At 36.9% G+C, this 18,813-nt stretch overlaps 1 protein-coding gene across 1 annotated transcript in view; it reads left to right on the forward strand.

Moving 5' to 3' along the window:
• Positions 1–2,094: 2,094 nt before the first annotated feature.
• The window catches only part of GPR149 (G protein-coupled receptor 149), a 34,058-nt gene continuing 17,339 nt past the window's right edge, over positions 2,095–18,813 (forward strand). Inside the window, exons 1-3 of the mRNA XM_070946210.1 lie at positions 2,095–3,045; positions 5,176–5,368; positions 13,688–14,139. Coding sequence (XP_070802311.1) covers positions 2,095–3,045; positions 5,176–5,368; positions 13,688–14,139 — 1,596 coding nt within the window. The remainder of the gene's footprint in view (positions 3,046–5,175; positions 5,369–13,687; positions 14,140–18,813) is intronic.

An 18,813-nucleotide genomic window follows, 5' to 3' on the forward strand; every position in this document is an offset into this window, starting at 1 on the left:
GTGGAAAGATCTTCAAGCAAGAACTACAGTCCATAAAGTATCCCAAATCACCTTGTATTGGTACTACTGATTCAGGAAATAAACAGCCCAATACAAATCTTGGAAGACCCTGTCATAAAATCTACCACTCCTTTCAGGCTTTATAGTGAATAGAAATCTACATATGTAACTCATTTTTCTGAAAACAGTATTTTGCTCTTTAAGTAGCAATTTACTTCCTGAATCTTTTTGGGCATGATATTGTAGTATCAGATTGGACCATGGGATTTAGAATATCCATCTGCAGGGGCAGAGGTGGGATTCAGCAGGTTCTGACCAGTTCTGGAGTACCGGTAATGGAAATTTTGAGTAGTTCGGAGAACCGGTAAATACCACCTCTGACTGGCCCCGCCCCCATCTATTCTCTGCCTCCTGAGTCCCAGGAGGGAGGAGGAAATGGGGATTTTGCAGTAACCTTCCCCTGGATTGGGGAGGGAATGGAGATTTTACAGTATTCTTCCCCTGCCACGCCCACCAAGCCTCACCCACAGAACTGGTAGTAAAAAATTTTAAAGCCCACCACTGTGTGGGCTTCAAAAATCTCCTAAATCTTCTTTCAGAGTCTGCTTAGCACAGAATGAACAAAAAAGTTCAAGATTTTGAGTACTGTGGAAGAGAGAAAAAGAATTCTTCAGACACTTTTCCTGGATCATTTCCATTTTTCTTGCCCTGTCTTTCCAACACAGCATTGATTTTAATTCCAGAAGAAAACAGGGTTAGGGGCTGAGTCATACTGATAAAGATTGTGAGAACTCCCTGACAAAATGTGCGGGAACAGAGTAAGATGAAATTCAATATGTTGTATTATTGATCAAGTTTTTCATGCATAGCTCCCCAAGCTTGTGAATAGAAGCAGCTTTTGAGCAAGAAATGGCATCGAGAGACTATCATAATGACATGGCTACTGATGTGTTGAATGCAGAAAGACAGCACTGCAAATGTGAAGCCAATGTAGGAATTATGGAACCTGCAGTTCCAACATTGATGAGGGGTGCCAAATTGGAGATGTTGCTCTAAAGCCATCTGTGCCAAATCATCCCCAAGCCATCTTCATTTACTTCCTTTCCTCCTTTATGACAAGAGGCAGCAACAGAGGCAGATTTAGAGAGTCAAAGAGCCCAGGTGTTACCCACTCAACAGATGGTTTGCCTCCAGTTTTGATTTAAGAATCTGTTGTAATGATTAAAAATAATGTTGACATCAACTACAATTATTTTTTCCCAAAATTCTAGCACAGCAATGTACAATCTGAGGATCCCAAACCCCATGAATGCTTTGGCCTCAGAGCCTTTCTGAAAGTTGTTGCACTTGGATTTCCACTTCTGTGTGTCCCAAGGCCAACAACAGCTGTGCAGTAGTTCTGGGGCTGGGAGGAAGAGATGACATTTATTGTTGGATCAGTGTTTGCATTGGCTCTGTGCATCAGGGCTGAAGGTGAAGGTGTGGCTTTGCAAAGAGTCTTCCTTGCTTATGATCCGAGAGCAGCTCTGCTTTGAGATATCCTTCTTCCACTCTCTTCTGCTATCCTGCTTATATCTGACTCCTCCCTCCTGCAGCTATGAATTGTGCAGACTGAACCAAAGAGCTTCTGGTGGTTATTTCCCTCCCTCCCTCCCTCCCTCCCTTCTGCTATAGTTTCTCCTAAGCCGGCAGTGTGAGACTGATATTCTGCTTGCTTTCTCTTACGGCACGTTTTTGACATCGGCTTTTTACTTTAAGGCTAAACTTGACCACTTCTGAGGATTATAAAGGACTGGCAAAGAACTGAGGAAAGGAGAAATTATTGTGCTTTATTTTCTTGGCTGGAATTTTTTTTGCTTCTTGGGACTTAACATTAATGCTTCTTCTAACAGTGTGAGCTGGGCATTACTTGGGAGCATCCTAAGCAGGCATTCAGAAAGGGGGAAAAAATCTGTACAGACCAAGAATAAACTTGGTAGAGAAGATGAGGAATCTACTGTGGAGCTAACAATGTTTTCATCGGATGAGAACTCAAAGAATCTGTGAGAAGGTAAAGTAACATCCACCCCAGCTATCCCAACCATCCTGACAACAATGTCAGTCACTCATATTAATGTTTCATTAAATGGGACAAGCTCCCCAAACCAGGGAATGATGGATATACCCAAAGACCAACAATCTTTGAATCTTTTTATTTTTCTCTTGACTTTTGTCATTACATTCCTAACCCTGCTGGGTAGCGTCTATTCATTAGTTTCCCTGCTGAGACTGCAGAACAAAAGTACAGTTTCAATGCTTGCAACTTCTCTAAGTGTGGATGATCTGATTAGTGTGGTACCAGCAACGATTTTTATGCTCAAACCTTGGTTGACTGAGATGCTTCCCCAGACTTTGTGTACCACTTCAGCGCTACTGTACTTATTTCAGGGTTTCTCCAGCAACTTGATGGGGTCCCTTGTAGTTTTCTATAACTTCTACAGCCTCAATAAAACGGGAGACAGCCAAGGGGCCACCAAAAGGCCAGTGAGCATGATATGGGCTGTTCTTACTATCTGGATTGTCTGCCTGCTGATTTGTATTTTGCCTTTATGTGGCTGGGGCACCTATGCTCCCACCTCCTGGGGATGTTTTGCTGACTGTTCCAGTTCGTATATCTTGTTTCTCTTTATAATCTACTCATTGTGTTTCTGTCTCGTAATTATACTCTCCATTCCCCTTATTTATCAATTGCTCTGTTCAGATGAGCAACAGCATTTTTATGATGATTATCATCAAATCACTGGTGGCCAGTTTTCTTCTGGGGTACTTCCATTTGAGACTCACACATCTTCTCTTCCTACAGAAGACACTATGAATAAAACCCAGAAGCACTGTCAGAACTCTGACCCAGTTACCAGACAAAGTCCAGCTGACCACTGTCACTTGGACCACTACGGTACACGAAATGTGCCACCTAACAACCGGAACATCACTGTGGAATTTGCTCAGAAACGCTTCTCACTAATTCTTGCTCTGACCAAAGTCATTCTTTGGCTCCCAATGATGGTAAAAAAAACCTTGCCCAAGTTTCTTCTTCTTATCTCTAAGGGTTTAGTTAAGTGGTATATAATGATATTTGGAAGTGGGGAGCAGCAGAACAGGGTAAATTAAGCTACGGCTTGTGTCCATCTTGAAAACTTGCATCTTGTGTTTAAAACATTGGTTAATCAAGATTTTTTAACGAGTTACTGTGTCACTTGCTTTGTATTTCTTTATTCAGTTTGGCTACTGTTTAAAGTATTCCTCGTCTATTCAAACAGTTGGGTACATTATCGTAGTTTCAACTGAATGTACTGTACATTTCTAATACTGATAGTTAATGATCAGGAATTCAAAATGCACATATATTGGTGTATTCTTAAGGGAATGAGTAAGATTTTAATTACTTTTCAGATGGTTGAGATTTGTTTTGCTGAATGTAGAAATGGTTTGTAATAGTCAGATATAAGAAAGATTCCAGACAACTACTTTATGGTGCTAGTTTTATGCTAGTATAAGTGTTCTACAAATACATCTTGTTGAATGATTCCAAGGGAAAAAAACTAGGTGGTGGAATAGATCAAGCTCTTATGCTTCATGCAGTTCAGTTGGGTATTATGTTGTTGGTTTTGGCATTTGCCAAAAATTCCTTGCTTTGTTTATTAGTTGCAAGGCACTTTTCGTGGTGAATTGCCTGTAGCTATGCAATTCAAAAGTATTCACAAATGACTGAAAGAATGTCATTATTTTCTATTTCCTTTTTTTAAAAAAAAGAATTACTGCCTTGAAGTTTGTGATAGTAGATTGCAGATAGGGCAATCTGTTTACATGTGGTTTTGGGTTTGTTTTTTCTCATGTATCTCTTACACTACATTCAGTGCCCTATTTCATTTGTGAATCTCATTTTTGCCAGCACATAGGGAGCAATAATTTGAAATCTGTTATTTCTTCAGAGCCCTTTTTTAATCCTACATTCACTGATGAACTTTAATTTTTACATCAGTTTGGTCTAAGACTTGTGTATTCTTTCCTGGAAATAAGCCCTATTAGACACTGAAGAATAACGCATACTCGCCATTCCAGTAGTCAGAGCTGCATTCGCTCATGTTCTTTCCTTGTAACCTTCTCTAGCAATCCTCCCTTTGCCCTTACTGATGAGATTTAAATTGTAAGATCCATGGGGCACAGACTTGCTTCTTTATTTATGAAGCTCTGCATAATGAAACCACTGTGCAAATCATCTATCAACATGATCTTCTCAAGGGTACCTTTCCACCTCCCTGCAATAACTCAAATGGCTCTTTATTAATAGCTCAGGGTTGAAGCTACTTCTCTGCTACAGAACAGGCATCAATATTTATTGTTTCACTTGAAGCAACTGGCATTTCTGAGAGACACAGATGGGACTTGTGTTAGAACAGTTCCTTTTCGACATCTGTCAAGATTCAAAGACATGCGGAAGCTCAGTTGAGACAAATTCCAGGAAAACAGGAATGTTTATCTGCTGTACCTCGAAGAACAAATGGCTTTGGGTGTCTTTTGATAGGTAGCAGAGACTGTTTGTGGTTACTGTGCATTATTTTGCAATGACCCTGTAAATATATCCTCAGCCAAATATGTATGGCTACTGAATGAGCCTGACAAAGAACATTAGGTCATGCCCAGGCAGGACTTAATGGACCATGGGCCATCCAAATCTGGGTCTTACCCTTATCATGAGCAGAGCAGAGATAAGTGTGCTCATAAATATGTTTGGTGAATGTAATGATACAGGGTGTGCAGTTTTGTGTTTGGCTACTTTTGGCTTTGGTTTTGCCTGCCATATTATGTGGATTGTAGAAGATGATTCCCCAAGTAAATGAAATTGTTGGGAAGAATAGGCTCACTTGTACTACTTCTATAGGATTGCAACATATGGCAGACATGCATTGCAATGCTAAGTAAAAGTCAGCGCTACAAACTCTGTGGCATTTATTTATGAGTAGCAGGTTTAGAAGAGTCCTGTCTGGATCATGTCTTTGCTTTCTAAGATGCCAATATTCAAGTCTGGGGAAGCCTATGCAGCAAGTATTTAGGAGAGGGACTATAATATGTGATCGCTTCTGTACAAGCCAGCTGTCTGTTGCTTAATTTCTCTGGAATACCTCTCTCTTTCAGATACAAATGGTTGTTCAATACACTGTTGGGTTTCACAATCTTTCCTTTGAGATATTCAGCTTCCTGCTAACTTTGCTAGCTGTCACTGTCACTCCGATGTTTGTCTTGTCAGAGCACTGGAGTCACCTGCCTTGTGGCTGCATTATCAATTGTAGAAAGAGCATCTATTCAGTGTCATCAGAGGAAAACAAAGGTAAGAAGGAAGGATGGGGAAAGAGGTTTTACTGCTTCTTCCAAAAGGACATTATCAAGTCCTTCGGTCACATAGTGTAGATCCAAGGGGATGTAAAACCTATAGTTTTATATCGTTTTAACATTTTTCATTAGAACACTTCCTTTGGGCCTGATCTGACTTATTTTAAAATGCAGACTCCAATGTGGTATTGAAAGATCAATGTTGTCTCTGGTTGACAGAAGTTCAACATCCGTTACATAAAATAAAACCAAATTTTGTGTGTGGAGGGGGGATTGTTATGATTTAATACTCTTCTTTCATCAAAGTTAATGACAATTCACATGGCGGATTCTTTTATTCTCCATGTCTCATAAACAGCCAAAGTTTCAAATTGCCCATGCAGGCAACCCATATAACAGTATATTTCAGTGATTATTAAGTACAGTTTTATTCACAATTCATGCCCAAAGCAAAATGGATCTTTTCTGTACAAAAAGATGCATCCTCTGGATCTTCTAGAGCAGGGGTGTCAAATTCAAGGCCCACAGGCTAGATCAGTGGTGGGATTCAAAAATTTTTACTACCAGTTCTGTGGGCATGGCTTGGTAGGCATGGCATGGCTTGGTGGGCATGCTTGGTGGATATGGCAGGGGAAGTTTACTGCAAAATCCTCATTTCCTCCTGATCAGCTGAGACTCAGGAGGCAGAGAATAGATGGGGGTGGGGCAAGTCAGAGTTGGTATTTACCGGTTCTCCGAACTACTCAAAATCTCTGCTACCAGTTCTCCAGAACAGGTCAGAACCTGCTGAATGCCACCTCTGGGCTGGATCCAGCCAACAGGGTGCTTAGATCTGGCCCATAGGCCGACCTGGAAACAGTGAAGGACCAGCCTGTGGTGCCTCTTCCAGCAAAAATGGAGCTCAGGAGCCCGTTTTTGCTGGCAGAGCGCTTGGGCCACCACAGGCGCCTCTGACATGAGTGATATCGCTCTGGCCACACCCACCCTGGCAATCCCCACCCTAGCCCCCCAATGACAAACACACTCCTGATGCAGCCCTCAATGAAAGTGAGTTTGACACCACTGTTCTAGAACCTGCTTCCGTGTTTGCTTTATGTCAAGAAATAATGTGTACACCTTCTGCATATTTCTGGCTTTGATCAAATATTTGCAGAAAGAAATTTATAGCAGATGGCGATCCAACAATTATCTAACAATTTAAAGCTAAACTTTTTCTCTTGTTTTGTATATGCTAAAGGTTATTCCTCCCCTCGGATCCAAAATAAAATATTTACCCTATCTTTATGGCCTCAGGCAGAACTAAATAGTTAAACATACAGTCACAGTATCTAGAACCAATATCCCCCTACTTTAAAATCTTTTATTTTTATGATATTTTATTTTTATGACTACAGCTCGCTTTTATTTTTAACATATTCTGTTACAAAGGGCAGGAGTAGCGAGCAGAAATTGGAATAGGCAACCTGGTGCTCTTCAGAAGTTTAGAAATCTAATTCCAATCAGATGCAGTTAAGGTAGCCAGTGAGAGGGATTGTGCTTGAAACATCTGGGGACACTAGGATCACTACCATTAAGCCTGTATTCCAGAATCAATGTTACAGGGTGTCCAAGACTTACAACCACAAGTGAGCCCAACATTTCTGTTGCTAGTGAGACATTTGTTTGCTCCATTTTACAACTTTTCTTGCGACAGTTGTTAAGTGAATCACTGCACTTGTTAAATTAGTAACATGGTTGTTAACTGAGTGTGGCTTCCCCATTGACTTTGCTTGCCAGAAGGTTACCAAAACTGATCACATGACCCTGGGACATTGCAACCATAATAAGTTGGCTGCCAAGTGTTTGAATTTTGATCACGTGACCATGGGGATGCTGCAATGGTTGTAAGTGTGAAAAATTGTCATAAGTCACTTTTTTCAATGCCATTGTAACTTTGAACAGTCACTAAATGAACTGTTGCAAGTCAAGGACTACCTGTCATTAATCAACGTATTTGGAGAAATGGCAGATTTGGAATTCTGAGAACATATAATGAGAGCTCTCACAAGATGGCTGTTAAGATAGTTATATACAAGATAGCTAGACGTCAAACATTCATTCCCTTCAATTTATTTGGAGCACCCTACAATTCCCTATTTAATTAGCTTTTTCTTTTTCTGGGCAAGTGGATACACCTCTATTTGTTGCAGCTCCTTGTCATTTTGATTTTTTTAAGAATACCTACTGTGTATGAGCTATTTGAACTAGGAAACATTCTTATGAATACAAAAATGGTAGAGGCTGGCACTTAAGCAGCTTACTGTCTTCCCTGTTGAAATCCTTAAACATTATTGTGTGTGTATGTGTGTTTTCAAGTGTGTTGAAGACGTCCCTGCATTTTTCTTAGCAACATTTTGGGAGTGGTTTGCCACTGGCTGCTTCCCACAGCTGGGAGAAACTGACTGGTCTACAATCACCAGTTGACTTTGGAGCTAAGGTGGGACTAGAAATCATAGTCTCCTGATTTCTAGCCTGATGCCTTGACCACTATACCAAACTTATTACTTAATATCTTAAGCACCTGGATTGAATAAGATTCATGTGTTCCATAGCAGAAAGCTTTCTGGACTAAGCTGTTGCAGGACTGATATATTATTTCCTTTTTTTGCATAGAGCAGGAAAATAAACTAATACTGTTATTAGTAATAATTGCATAGGTCCCAGTTTAACATCAAAAACGATGTAGATAAAACTATTCAATCTAAATCTGGAACTCAAGCATAGATGGTGATAGAGCCACAGTTGATTCTGAAGAGATGGATTTTATGTTCATTGTTCTTCCTGAATCACTACATAAAACAAATACGAAGAATTAAAGTCAGTTAAACAGAAAAAAATGTAGCAGATGTTGAATTCCAAGCCAACTGCACATCAAACAAACAAACAAAATCAGAAAAAATAGACTTGAATTGGAGACATTCAGTTAGATGATTAACATGTTAGTTAGGTCAACCTGATTCCTGACAACTGCATGGACAAATGTTCAACAGCTTGAAGTTCTTCCCAAAGAAACCTATAATTTCTTTGATTCCTTCTATCTACTTTATTAGTTGTCTTCCCGTTTTTCTAGTTCTCCCATACTTCTAAACATAGACAACATAGATCTAATACATCTTATATCACATGCCTAAAGTATATGAGTTTTTGTTTGCTGTTCCTCAAGGGAGGAATCAGACTTTCTTGGGCCCAGGATTCAAATCTAATAACCTTATTACAATCATAAGGCCAAAAAGCAATAAATTAAAGCCTTAAAAATAAGTGAATATGTATACACATATATATCAATTGATAAGTCTATATAGATATAAGATATATAACAAGAAATAAGAATGAAGCACAGAATTTAAAAGTATTGGGACAAAAGTGCAATAATTATAGAATAAAATAACATAAAGCATCAGAAAGTTAATAAGTCAGGATCTTCAACTACAGTTACAATGATTAGTACATGTAGACATGAGCAACCTGGGAGAATATACTTGGGTTCTTCTCAGATAAGAGAACTGATAAATAAAAGTTGTGCTCTCTATCCATAATGTCTTTAGGATTAAGTGTTTGAGAGTCATCCTAGAGTCCTTATTAGAGGAATAACAGAGGAACATATGGCTGTAATGAACCATCTCTGCATGGGTATAGGTGGTGATGCACTGGAGTATTATTTGACCATCCAAAGAGGACTAATGAAGTCAGTGCATCTAGCCTGGTTAAGGTAAAAGGCCTACAATATTTTGATCTTGTAGTAGATGGTAAATAGTAGGCTGGTGCAATCCGATTTGGAAGAATCTCCCAAGTTTTAGGACTAGACCCTAGACCCTAGATTAGGTCACGGGTTCCTAAACTTTTTGTCACCATATCTTTCTTTATTTTAATGTACATACTTCCCCTAAAAATCCAAAGATCAAAACAAACATAAATGAATAATGAAAATAATACACTGAAATGATGGGAAATATAGATTTATTATAACAATGTAACTAAAAGATTCTTCATACTTCCCCAGACCATTTGAACCTCTCCATGAAAGGAACACCTCACAGTTTGGGAAAACCTAAATTAGATTGAAGTTCTGTCTTCCCTGGAATTGGGTAGTCAATAAATTTAAATAATAACAAGAGTCTGAATATCTGGCTGACTGCATCAAACCACAATACTATATACTTATGAAAAAAAAGAAGAAATCTGTACTTATCCCAGTCATGATTGGAGCCCTCAGAGCAATACCCAAAGGACTCCCTCAATATTTGGATTAAAAAATATATATATTGGACCTGAACACCCTAGTTTTATCCCCCCCCCCCAAAAAAAACCCCACAAAACCCCACCTTACTTAGAACTGCCTATATATTTAGGAACTACCTTAAAAATTCTTAGGTCCTTGGTTAGATCTTGAATTATTAAGTTATCACCAGGCTTAGACTGTGAATTTAACTGTAGATTACTCATAATAACAATATCTGTGGCTTGAGAGCACGTCTGGCATTTTCAAAGCCTAAGGAGCAGAGGCTCTCAATTGAAAAACTCAATAAATGGATTTTATCAGTAGCTTTCTTAAGCCACCTTGATTTAAAGCAGTCCCTAAAGGCTAAAGGGGCCAGACTTATAGGGAAGAAAATTAATTTTAGTCAAAAGTTGACAAGTAAAAGCCAAGCTCTAGCCTCCATGGAAACTAAATGTATCTCCAAACATAAAATGGTATTCCTAATTCATTTTGGGACAGCAAGGATTGATGAGTTCTTCTTAAAATCCAGAATTCTCTTAGTAATAATTTCAGATCTGTAATTTGATAGCAATTATCTTCTTTCTCTCTCTTTTTCAAAAGCAGCTTTCACAGCCATATATTGCCACTGGAAAGATTATAATTGTAATTGTTCTGATCTTCGTTGTCATAGAACTATTCTTTCATGACACTATCAGTGCCTTCCTCATTAGGATTAATCTACTTTTTATTCTACAGCACACTGACCTTGTCTATCTATCCTTGAGCCCAAAGAAACAAAATTATCACTTCAAACCCTTTACCATTAATAATAACATTAGCCCAGATTTTTCAGAATGCATATTTTCATTGTGAGAGTTGTCTCACTCTCTGCTGACGATATTCTCAGCAGAATATCTTAAATTCTCATCTTAAATTCTTATCTAGAATCAAAACAGGAGAATGGCTAATCTTTCCATTCATTTACTATTTAAGACACTAAAGCTCTATTAGATATGCATGGGAACAAGAGATATCCTTGTCTTGTTCCTTCTCCTATTCATTATTTTTCTCCAAATTTGGTTTCTGCAACAACTTCTTGTTTATTGTAAAAGTTCCTCAGAAGAGTCATCAGAGACAAAGAAAATAATCTGATTTCTCTTATTTATAGAAATCTGTGTAAGCATCTTCTTCGTAAAATTTGAAGTTGAACTTTGCTTGCATAAGGAATTAATCAACCATGTCAGCATAGGTATATTCACCAATATTTTATCATCTTTAGGCTATAAAATTTTGTTTTATATTTATTGACAGAGAACTGTTAGCATAGTGACTGCTTCTACTCCTGCAACTTTAAGCAGTGCAAATATGCTCCACTGTTTTCTTATCTGGTACCTAGTTTACTTTCTATCATGCCTGACTGGTTCCTGAACATATTCTGAAAATGCTTTCTATAATTGTATAATTTCATTTGTTTTCATATTCCTTCAACCTCATTTGATTCAATTACATATCTCTTTTGTGATTAGTTCTAAGTATTCCTATTTAGATATTATTTCTCTGTGATTTCTTGTTATTTTTTAAACACTTCTATTTTTTTCACATGTTCTTTTACCTTTAACCCAAATATTTATAGTATCTTCCTCAATTTCTTTCTGAAACTGCTTGGCTGCCTGGATTGCATTGGATTGCTTTTTTTTCATCTTCTTTTTCAAATTATAGTTTGTTTGATTCTGCTATTGTACATCCAGTAATGTCCATGTACTACATAGAATCTGCATTTATGTTGCTTGAAAAAGAGGGTAGTAATAAATTTTTTTCATGTATTTATTTATTAACACTTCCTCTCCATTATTGCATTTCTTCAAATCTTCTTATGGTTCTCAGTTCCTCCATTTCTCCAATGTTTGCATGGCAAACATCCTTTATAGTATTACTTCAGTTCTTTTGCAATTTGCCAACATCTTACATTTGTAGCGGGGATACAGTTGTCTATACAGTTTTTGGCTATACTCCAATTCTTATAGATATGACCCTATCGTTTATTGAGTCATAGCCAAGCACACACTTTCCATAGAGGTGCTTGTTTTTAGTATTATTGTTACTTGGTTTCTTTATACTGTATTGTCCAGTTCCTGAATAATATAGCATGCAATTATATGATTTCAAGTAGCTCATTCCAGACTACTATGTTTAAATATTCTTAAAGTATTCAGTTTAATAGACTTCATTTCAACTTTAAAAAAATCAAGTTGCATTTGCTTCATGCCATCCCATGTTATAACGTTATGTGTTTTTGAAATATGAGGAAAAAATCTTCTTTTCAGTATTGGCACCATTGATATCTAGACTTTCTTACTCTTTTGGTCAGGCCTTATCTTTGCCTCCTTATTTACCTATGATAAAAATGAAAATCCTATTACTTACTTATATTTAATTCCCTTTGAACTCAAGGTGATGTTTAATGACTGATTTATATAGTTTCAATTTTATCAGAATATTTTCAAAGTTCATTGTCTTAAACAGCCAACAATATCAGGGTGAAGCTAAGTTTACATCAGTGGGACAGGTTAATTTACTTTGCTGCAATGCTATATTAAGTTACCAAAAAGTAAATCTCATTGAGGTCAATGTGATTCACTTTGCATCTGCAATTCATTAGAATGGTATAGGCTTTGTTTGTGGAGGTATACATATTGGACTTGTGCCACTGAAATAAAACTATATCCAAGCCCTGAAAACAAGTTGAAGGCTGAATCATTAAACCAAAAAAATATGCAGAAAATTGTAAAACAATAGGATAGGATAGGATAGGATAGGATAGGATAGGATAGGATAGGATAGGATAGGATAGGATAGGATAGGTTAGAATAGGATAGGATAGGATAGGATAGGATAGGATAGGATAGGATAGGATAGGATAGGATAGGATAGGATAGGATATAATTGAGCAAAAGTATAGTAATAGTATATTACTATATTGTAATATATATTGTACAAATATATAGCAATATTTTTCTTTTTCAGGACATTATTCAGGATATTATTAATGCTAGCTCCAAGTCAAATTAGCATTTATTTTTATATTATTTCTGTTACAATAAGGTCATTTAATTTAATTCCAGTGTAAATTTAGCAGACTTTCAAAGAGTGTACATTTCCTAATAGAACCAACATAAAAAACTGTTTTCTAATAGCTGGGAAATAACTATGCTCTTGTTCTAAGAAATTTTTATTTCACATTCCAAATGTTATGACGTGCCTCTCTTTAAGTCATAAATAAATCTATACAATAATGTGCAAAATTTATTACATTTCATACAATTTTAAACGCACTCACTGGAATAAAACTTATTGAGTTCACTCAATGACTGAATGACTGATTTCCCTCTGTGCATCCACTGCACATGATCAAATGAAGGACAGCTTTTTTGGATGGTTGCCCAGTTGCCACACTGTCTGGGAGATAATTACTTCCTGCTGCTTTTTTTTAAAGCATTAAAATACATCTGTTGGACTGGTCAACATTTCTGCCAGAGAAGAGTTGGGGAAGGCTCACTCACCCCAGCCTACGTCTTCCTATATTTAATCCCTCTATGAGCTGCAAAGGAATAAAAAGCAAAGAGAAAGTAAGACAAAAAGTCCTTAGAGCAATCACTTTAAAACTTTTATCTCCTTGCCAGTAACGAAAAATAAGGTAAACCTTTTGTTAACCTTTGTTCCAGTTTGCACAGTGATGAACCATAGTCTGTTTACAGCTAAAACTAATTTCCTCTACTGTCTGGTGCTAATTGGATTGTGGTGTTTATACAATATACTGATCTACTCCCTGCCCCAGTAAAAAATATTGTGCAAACACACTTTGGCTTCAACTATTTTCTATTTTGTCATTTAATGTTTTGAAGCATTGATTTAAAATATATGTTTTGAAACAATTCACTGCTAACCCAATTATCAAAATATGGTGTACTTTTTTTAAAAAAAATACTATTAACTGTCCCACTGGCTTCTAGCTGTTTTAATGCAATGGGTTACTTTATTTCTTTTTTCTTTCTTTCATTCATTCTTTCTTTCTTTCTTTAGCCAAAAGAAGAGGCTTTGAATTCAATTTGTCCTTTCAACAAGGTTATGGAATCTATAAGATATCCCATGACAATCACCACAGTGATGGTAGCAATTCAATATCCTACCACAGCTTGCTCAACTGTGATTGTGAGAACACAAAAGCAACTCAAAAAGAAAGCAGCAAAATGGAGTTCAGCACCATTTCCGTGGTGGACAGCTCCACGTGTCAAAATATTTCTGGTTGCAAAAATGTTGACAGCACAGACACCAGGAAAGACTTAAGCAGGGATAAATTCATAGACTGCCTAATGTCTGATAAAATGACATATAAGAAAGAAGAGATCCGGAATATTGAAAAAGGAACTTTTTTTGAAGGACCAGAAAGAAGGTTGTCTCATGAGGAGGGCCGGAAACCAGAACTCTCTGACTGGGAGTGGTGCAGAAGTAAGTCGGAAAGGACTCCTCGACAGGTAGTGTGTAATTTAGTACTGAAATCTTTTATGTCCAAGGTTCATAACTTGAGGCCTCTTTCAAACCTTTGAATGTTATTCCAGAGAACTTTCAAAACTTTCCAGTAAAGTACAATTTTTAAAATGATATGAAGGGAGGAGATGATTAAATATATGGGGAGCAATCATAGCAATTATATTTATTTAATTTCATGCAGCTCAAATGTAAACAAATCAAATTTAGTTATTGTCCTTGACTTCTTTGTCCCGGCCCTGTCTACTTTGGGGAGTATATCATTCAAAAAAAAAAAAGTGTGGTTGGCAGCAAAAAGTTGCACATGCTGATTTGTTTGTAAGTGTAACAAGTGCTAAGCATTTCAGGGTCTAAGCTTTCTAAGTGACAAGTCACTTTGCTACTCAGGTTTGTAAAAAACATAGCCATGTTCTAAATTACAAATCGGTCAAGGCAATACTCAGCATAGTAGAACGGATTCCAATGTATTTCAGTGGAAAATAGTAATAGCAATAGCACTTAGACCTATATACACCACTTTACAGTGCTTTACTGCCCTTTCTAAGCAGTTTACAGAGTCAGCATATTGCCCCAACAATTTGGGTCCTCATTTTACCCACCACGAAAGGATGGAAGGCTGAGTCAACCTAAATCAGAGATACTTTACTTTAGCTATGTTGCATAGGATAGGTCTGTATTTATTTAGGCAGTTAAGATGCAAATTGGGAGAATAGTTATATATGAATTATTACTGATTTCATTCTAATATAAGCATAATTTAAGGAAGGCATGATTCAATTTGAATGTTTGGTTTAAGAGGGCAAATATTTAATTTAAGCAGCTTCAAATTCCTGCACCTGATTTTGAACAAAAATAAATACCGGTAACTTCAGACTATAAGGGGAAACATAAAAACATCTGTAGCTGCTTCATTTTTTTAAGGATAATAATATAAAAATACCAGTAATGGTAAATCTTTTATTTACCTCTGCTGAGTTTGGACTGAATATTTTCACTCCAATGATTTTAAAAAGGATATTTCCTTTGTACCTCTTGTAAGACAGACGTAGTGCGGATAAGGAAATGGCAGCAAATTAGCTTGCATTTATTCTAATCAGGAACTGTAGACAGGTAAGAACCTGTAGAGAAGTTATGTGCCCTAAGACTGTGTCTTTGCTACTTCTCATTCTTTGGTTTACTGGATGGCCAGACAGATTTGCATAGGAGATCAGCAAGCTTAGCTACTCATTGGAAAAACGTTTGTGGGTGCCAGGATGGGTAGATATATTAGTGAAGCTTGGGCCCTTCTGAGCAAGATTTGGTTGCTTGTATGGCAATATTAAGTAGTAGAGGTACCAGAAACAAAGCTCACAGAGAAAAAGCTGGCATAGATAAAGTGGCATTTATAGAGGTGATCTTCACATGAACCCCTCATGTTTAAAAGAGGTAAGTATTTGAACCAATGCCTAGAAATGTTAGCTTATACCTGTTACTTAATCCTGTCCAAATTCTTTTTGAGCCAAGAGCATGTATTTTATAAGCTTTCAGCCCATAGTCCAAGTGGCTAGAACTTTTTTTTAAATTAATTTTCCAGTTTAAATTAAATTGATTTTAATATTTGACTTCACCCCATGCACCACTCAATCCTGGCTCTGTTTCTACACCCCAAAGTGTAGAAATACACTTTTTTAAAAAGTACTTTCCTGCTTTGGAAAAAATAAAGAAAATAGTCTTTAAAGCAAGCAATAATGATGCACAAGATAGGTTGAAGACTACGGGTGTCCAACCTTTTGGACTGTCTGGGCCACATTGACTGAAAAGAAATTGCCTAGGGCCACATATAAAATATATAATACAATTAATGTATATAAATAACAAACATCCTTTATTATTTTATAAATCTTTATAAATGTATACATTAGGCGTGGGTTGCTACTGGTTCATCCCGGTTCGGGTGAACCAGTAATGGCAGCGGTGGGAGGCTCTGTCCACCCACTCAGATGTCATCAAAAATGGTCTGTGCATGCGCAGAATCTTCTGCGCATGCGCAGAAGCACCACACGCTCACGAAGCAAACACACGCACCTGCGTGCTCCCAATAGCGAACCGGTAGTGCTGGGATTTGAATCCTACTACTGGTATTCATCTTGTGGAGTTGCATTACTAGCTATCCAAGGATGCATGCAGCCTATGGCCACAGGCTGGATACATCTTTTGTAGACTGTAGATTGTAAAAATAGGTAGAGTGGGCAGAACAGAACAAACTGGACAAGTTTTCCCCAAATAGTGCATTTTTTCAGCTGCCATTTCTTTAATATGTATTATGTCAGCAATGGGGACACACTAAAACACTCTTTTCAAAAACTGCATGATCCACCCAATCATCCCAGCCCCAGGTTCAGAAGAGATTTTTTTTGGTTTATATGTTTGGACACTGTCCCATAATTTAAATTTAAAAGGTAATGGTTTAGTGTCATCCATTTGACAATAATTGTCTTGGGAAGGCTGACCTTTATTTGATTTTCATTATGATACTCAAATGCAGTTATGTTCTGAGTACCTTTGAGCTACTTTGCCTCATTGCATGCCTCTTCAAATATTTTGGAAGTCTCATAAAATGTCAACAACTATTAGAAGCTAGTTTTTCAGCTTTTGTCTATAATGGAAAGATCATAGTATAATCTCTTGAAAATTTTCTGAAATCTTATCCACATCTATTCAGTGGCAATATCAAGCAGTATTTTTTCACTATCCAAATGAACATATGCTTTTTATGTCTCTTTAGCTGAGGTTGTGGTTAAGTTGTGGCTTACATAGTACTTTGACAAAACCTTGCTTGTGCATGTGAGTGAACACATGTTCATTGTCTTAGTATGTTACGTGACATGTGTTAAGACTTAACTTTGTCTTAGTCTAGTATCTTATGGAAACATGGACTCTGGGGTTTGTGAGTACAGTTTTACAGGCTTATGATAGTTTTCGTTGTGTAAATTTGCATTATTTCACTTAAAAAATTACACTTCTGAGGTTTCTCCTTCTTTCTGAGTTTGGATTCCTTAATTTATACATTCTAAAGGCAAATTGCAAGGCTGAACATTTGAAACCATCTGTTCATAGAAGGAAAACTGATTGTATTAAGAAATATTTTCAAATGAGCAAGCTCCAAATTCACATAGTGAGTGAGAAAGCAGGAGAGAAAGAAACAAAACTATCATTATCCCACCACTCCCCAAAAGACAAAATTGGCTTTCAGAGCTGTCTCACTGAAATGAAACAAAAACAAACACTTATAGAATAGGTTGAGAATCAAAATTCTCTCTCCAACACAAATATGCATACAGACTAGAAAAGTCCCTTCTTCTACCTCCATCCCACCACAGTAGACTATGTGGTCAGGATAAATACCAGGCAGCAATAACGCCACCATTATTAAGGCCAGAAATAGCCTCAGTTATCAGAACCAACTACAGTCATCTTCTATGACCTTCAAACCTGACATTTGATGAAAGTCATTATTCTATAATGTAATCAGAAAGCTAGATCTGCAGATACATAAGAACAAGGTAATGACATATTCTTTCCCACACAACAGCCCCTCTCATTGGCACAATCACTTGCGTTTGCCTCACTGGATAAATATGACTTCTATGCAGCTGTAGTTGAGAAGAGCATCACACACAAAGAAGAAACCATTCCACTTTCACTGATTTACCGTGGATACAGAAATGAGAAAAACTTTCCGGGTAAATAAAAATATGGAACTATGAAAGAGAGTTTATTTTGCTCAAGTTGAATATTGAAAATAGTAATACAAATTTGGTTTTTTTCATGGCAAAGAAAGGAGAAGCACTGGAACTCACCATACTGAGCAAAAATATTACATGCAATGCACTTAGTGACTTCAGGGATATTTGCTATTAAAAATTAATGATGAATAACTAAAGACCAAACTCTTTTTGGGAACAGACATTGAGCTCACTCATCCGCCTAAGGAAATCAAAAGGAATGTCTGTTGTTTTAAAACCAATTTAAAACCACCCAGAGTTAAAAACAACCAAAATAACATAAAAACAGCAGCTGAGACAAGTCATGGTACCCATGCTGTTGGTTTCTTTGCTTTTTTTCAAGATCATGTCATCTGCCACAACCAATGTGTTTTGTTGCATAGCTACAGTCTTTTCATTTTAAAGCACAGCTCTATGCAAATTTTCTTAGAAAAAAAATAAATTTATGTTGCTATAAATATTACCATCTAAATAACTCTTTGGATTCTGATATAAAAATGTCTCAAAGACAATAGTTTCTACCAATTCTAACAGGTACAGTCCATTAAAACAGAGTGTCATAACTATAGTCCAAAACATCTTGATGTTATTTGGTTGCCTACCTGGAACAGAGAGACTGTGCTTCAGTATAAGCCAACTTCGTATGAATAATTAGAAATTAAACTGAGGCTTCATGTTGTCATTTTTCTGCCCTGCCTTGCCTACTGTATTAAACATTGGTTCTACTGCAGTACATTTCTTATATAAAAGCTATAGGATTTATGCACCATTGTATATATGTCACCTAAATACTCCAATAATTTATTTAATTTATATATTTAAGAGGTTTGTATCATTGTCCACCTTAACTCTGAGAAGCTTGCAATAACAGTAAAAGCAAATAACTACAAAACACGA

Source organism: Pituophis catenifer, unplaced genomic scaffold (assembly GCF_029215685.1).
Source record: "Pituophis catenifer annectens isolate HBS135680 unplaced genomic scaffold, rPitCat1.0.hap2 SCAF_6, whole genome shotgun sequence".
NCBI classification, from domain to species: domain Eukaryota; kingdom Metazoa; phylum Chordata; class Lepidosauria; order Squamata; family Colubridae; genus Pituophis; species Pituophis catenifer.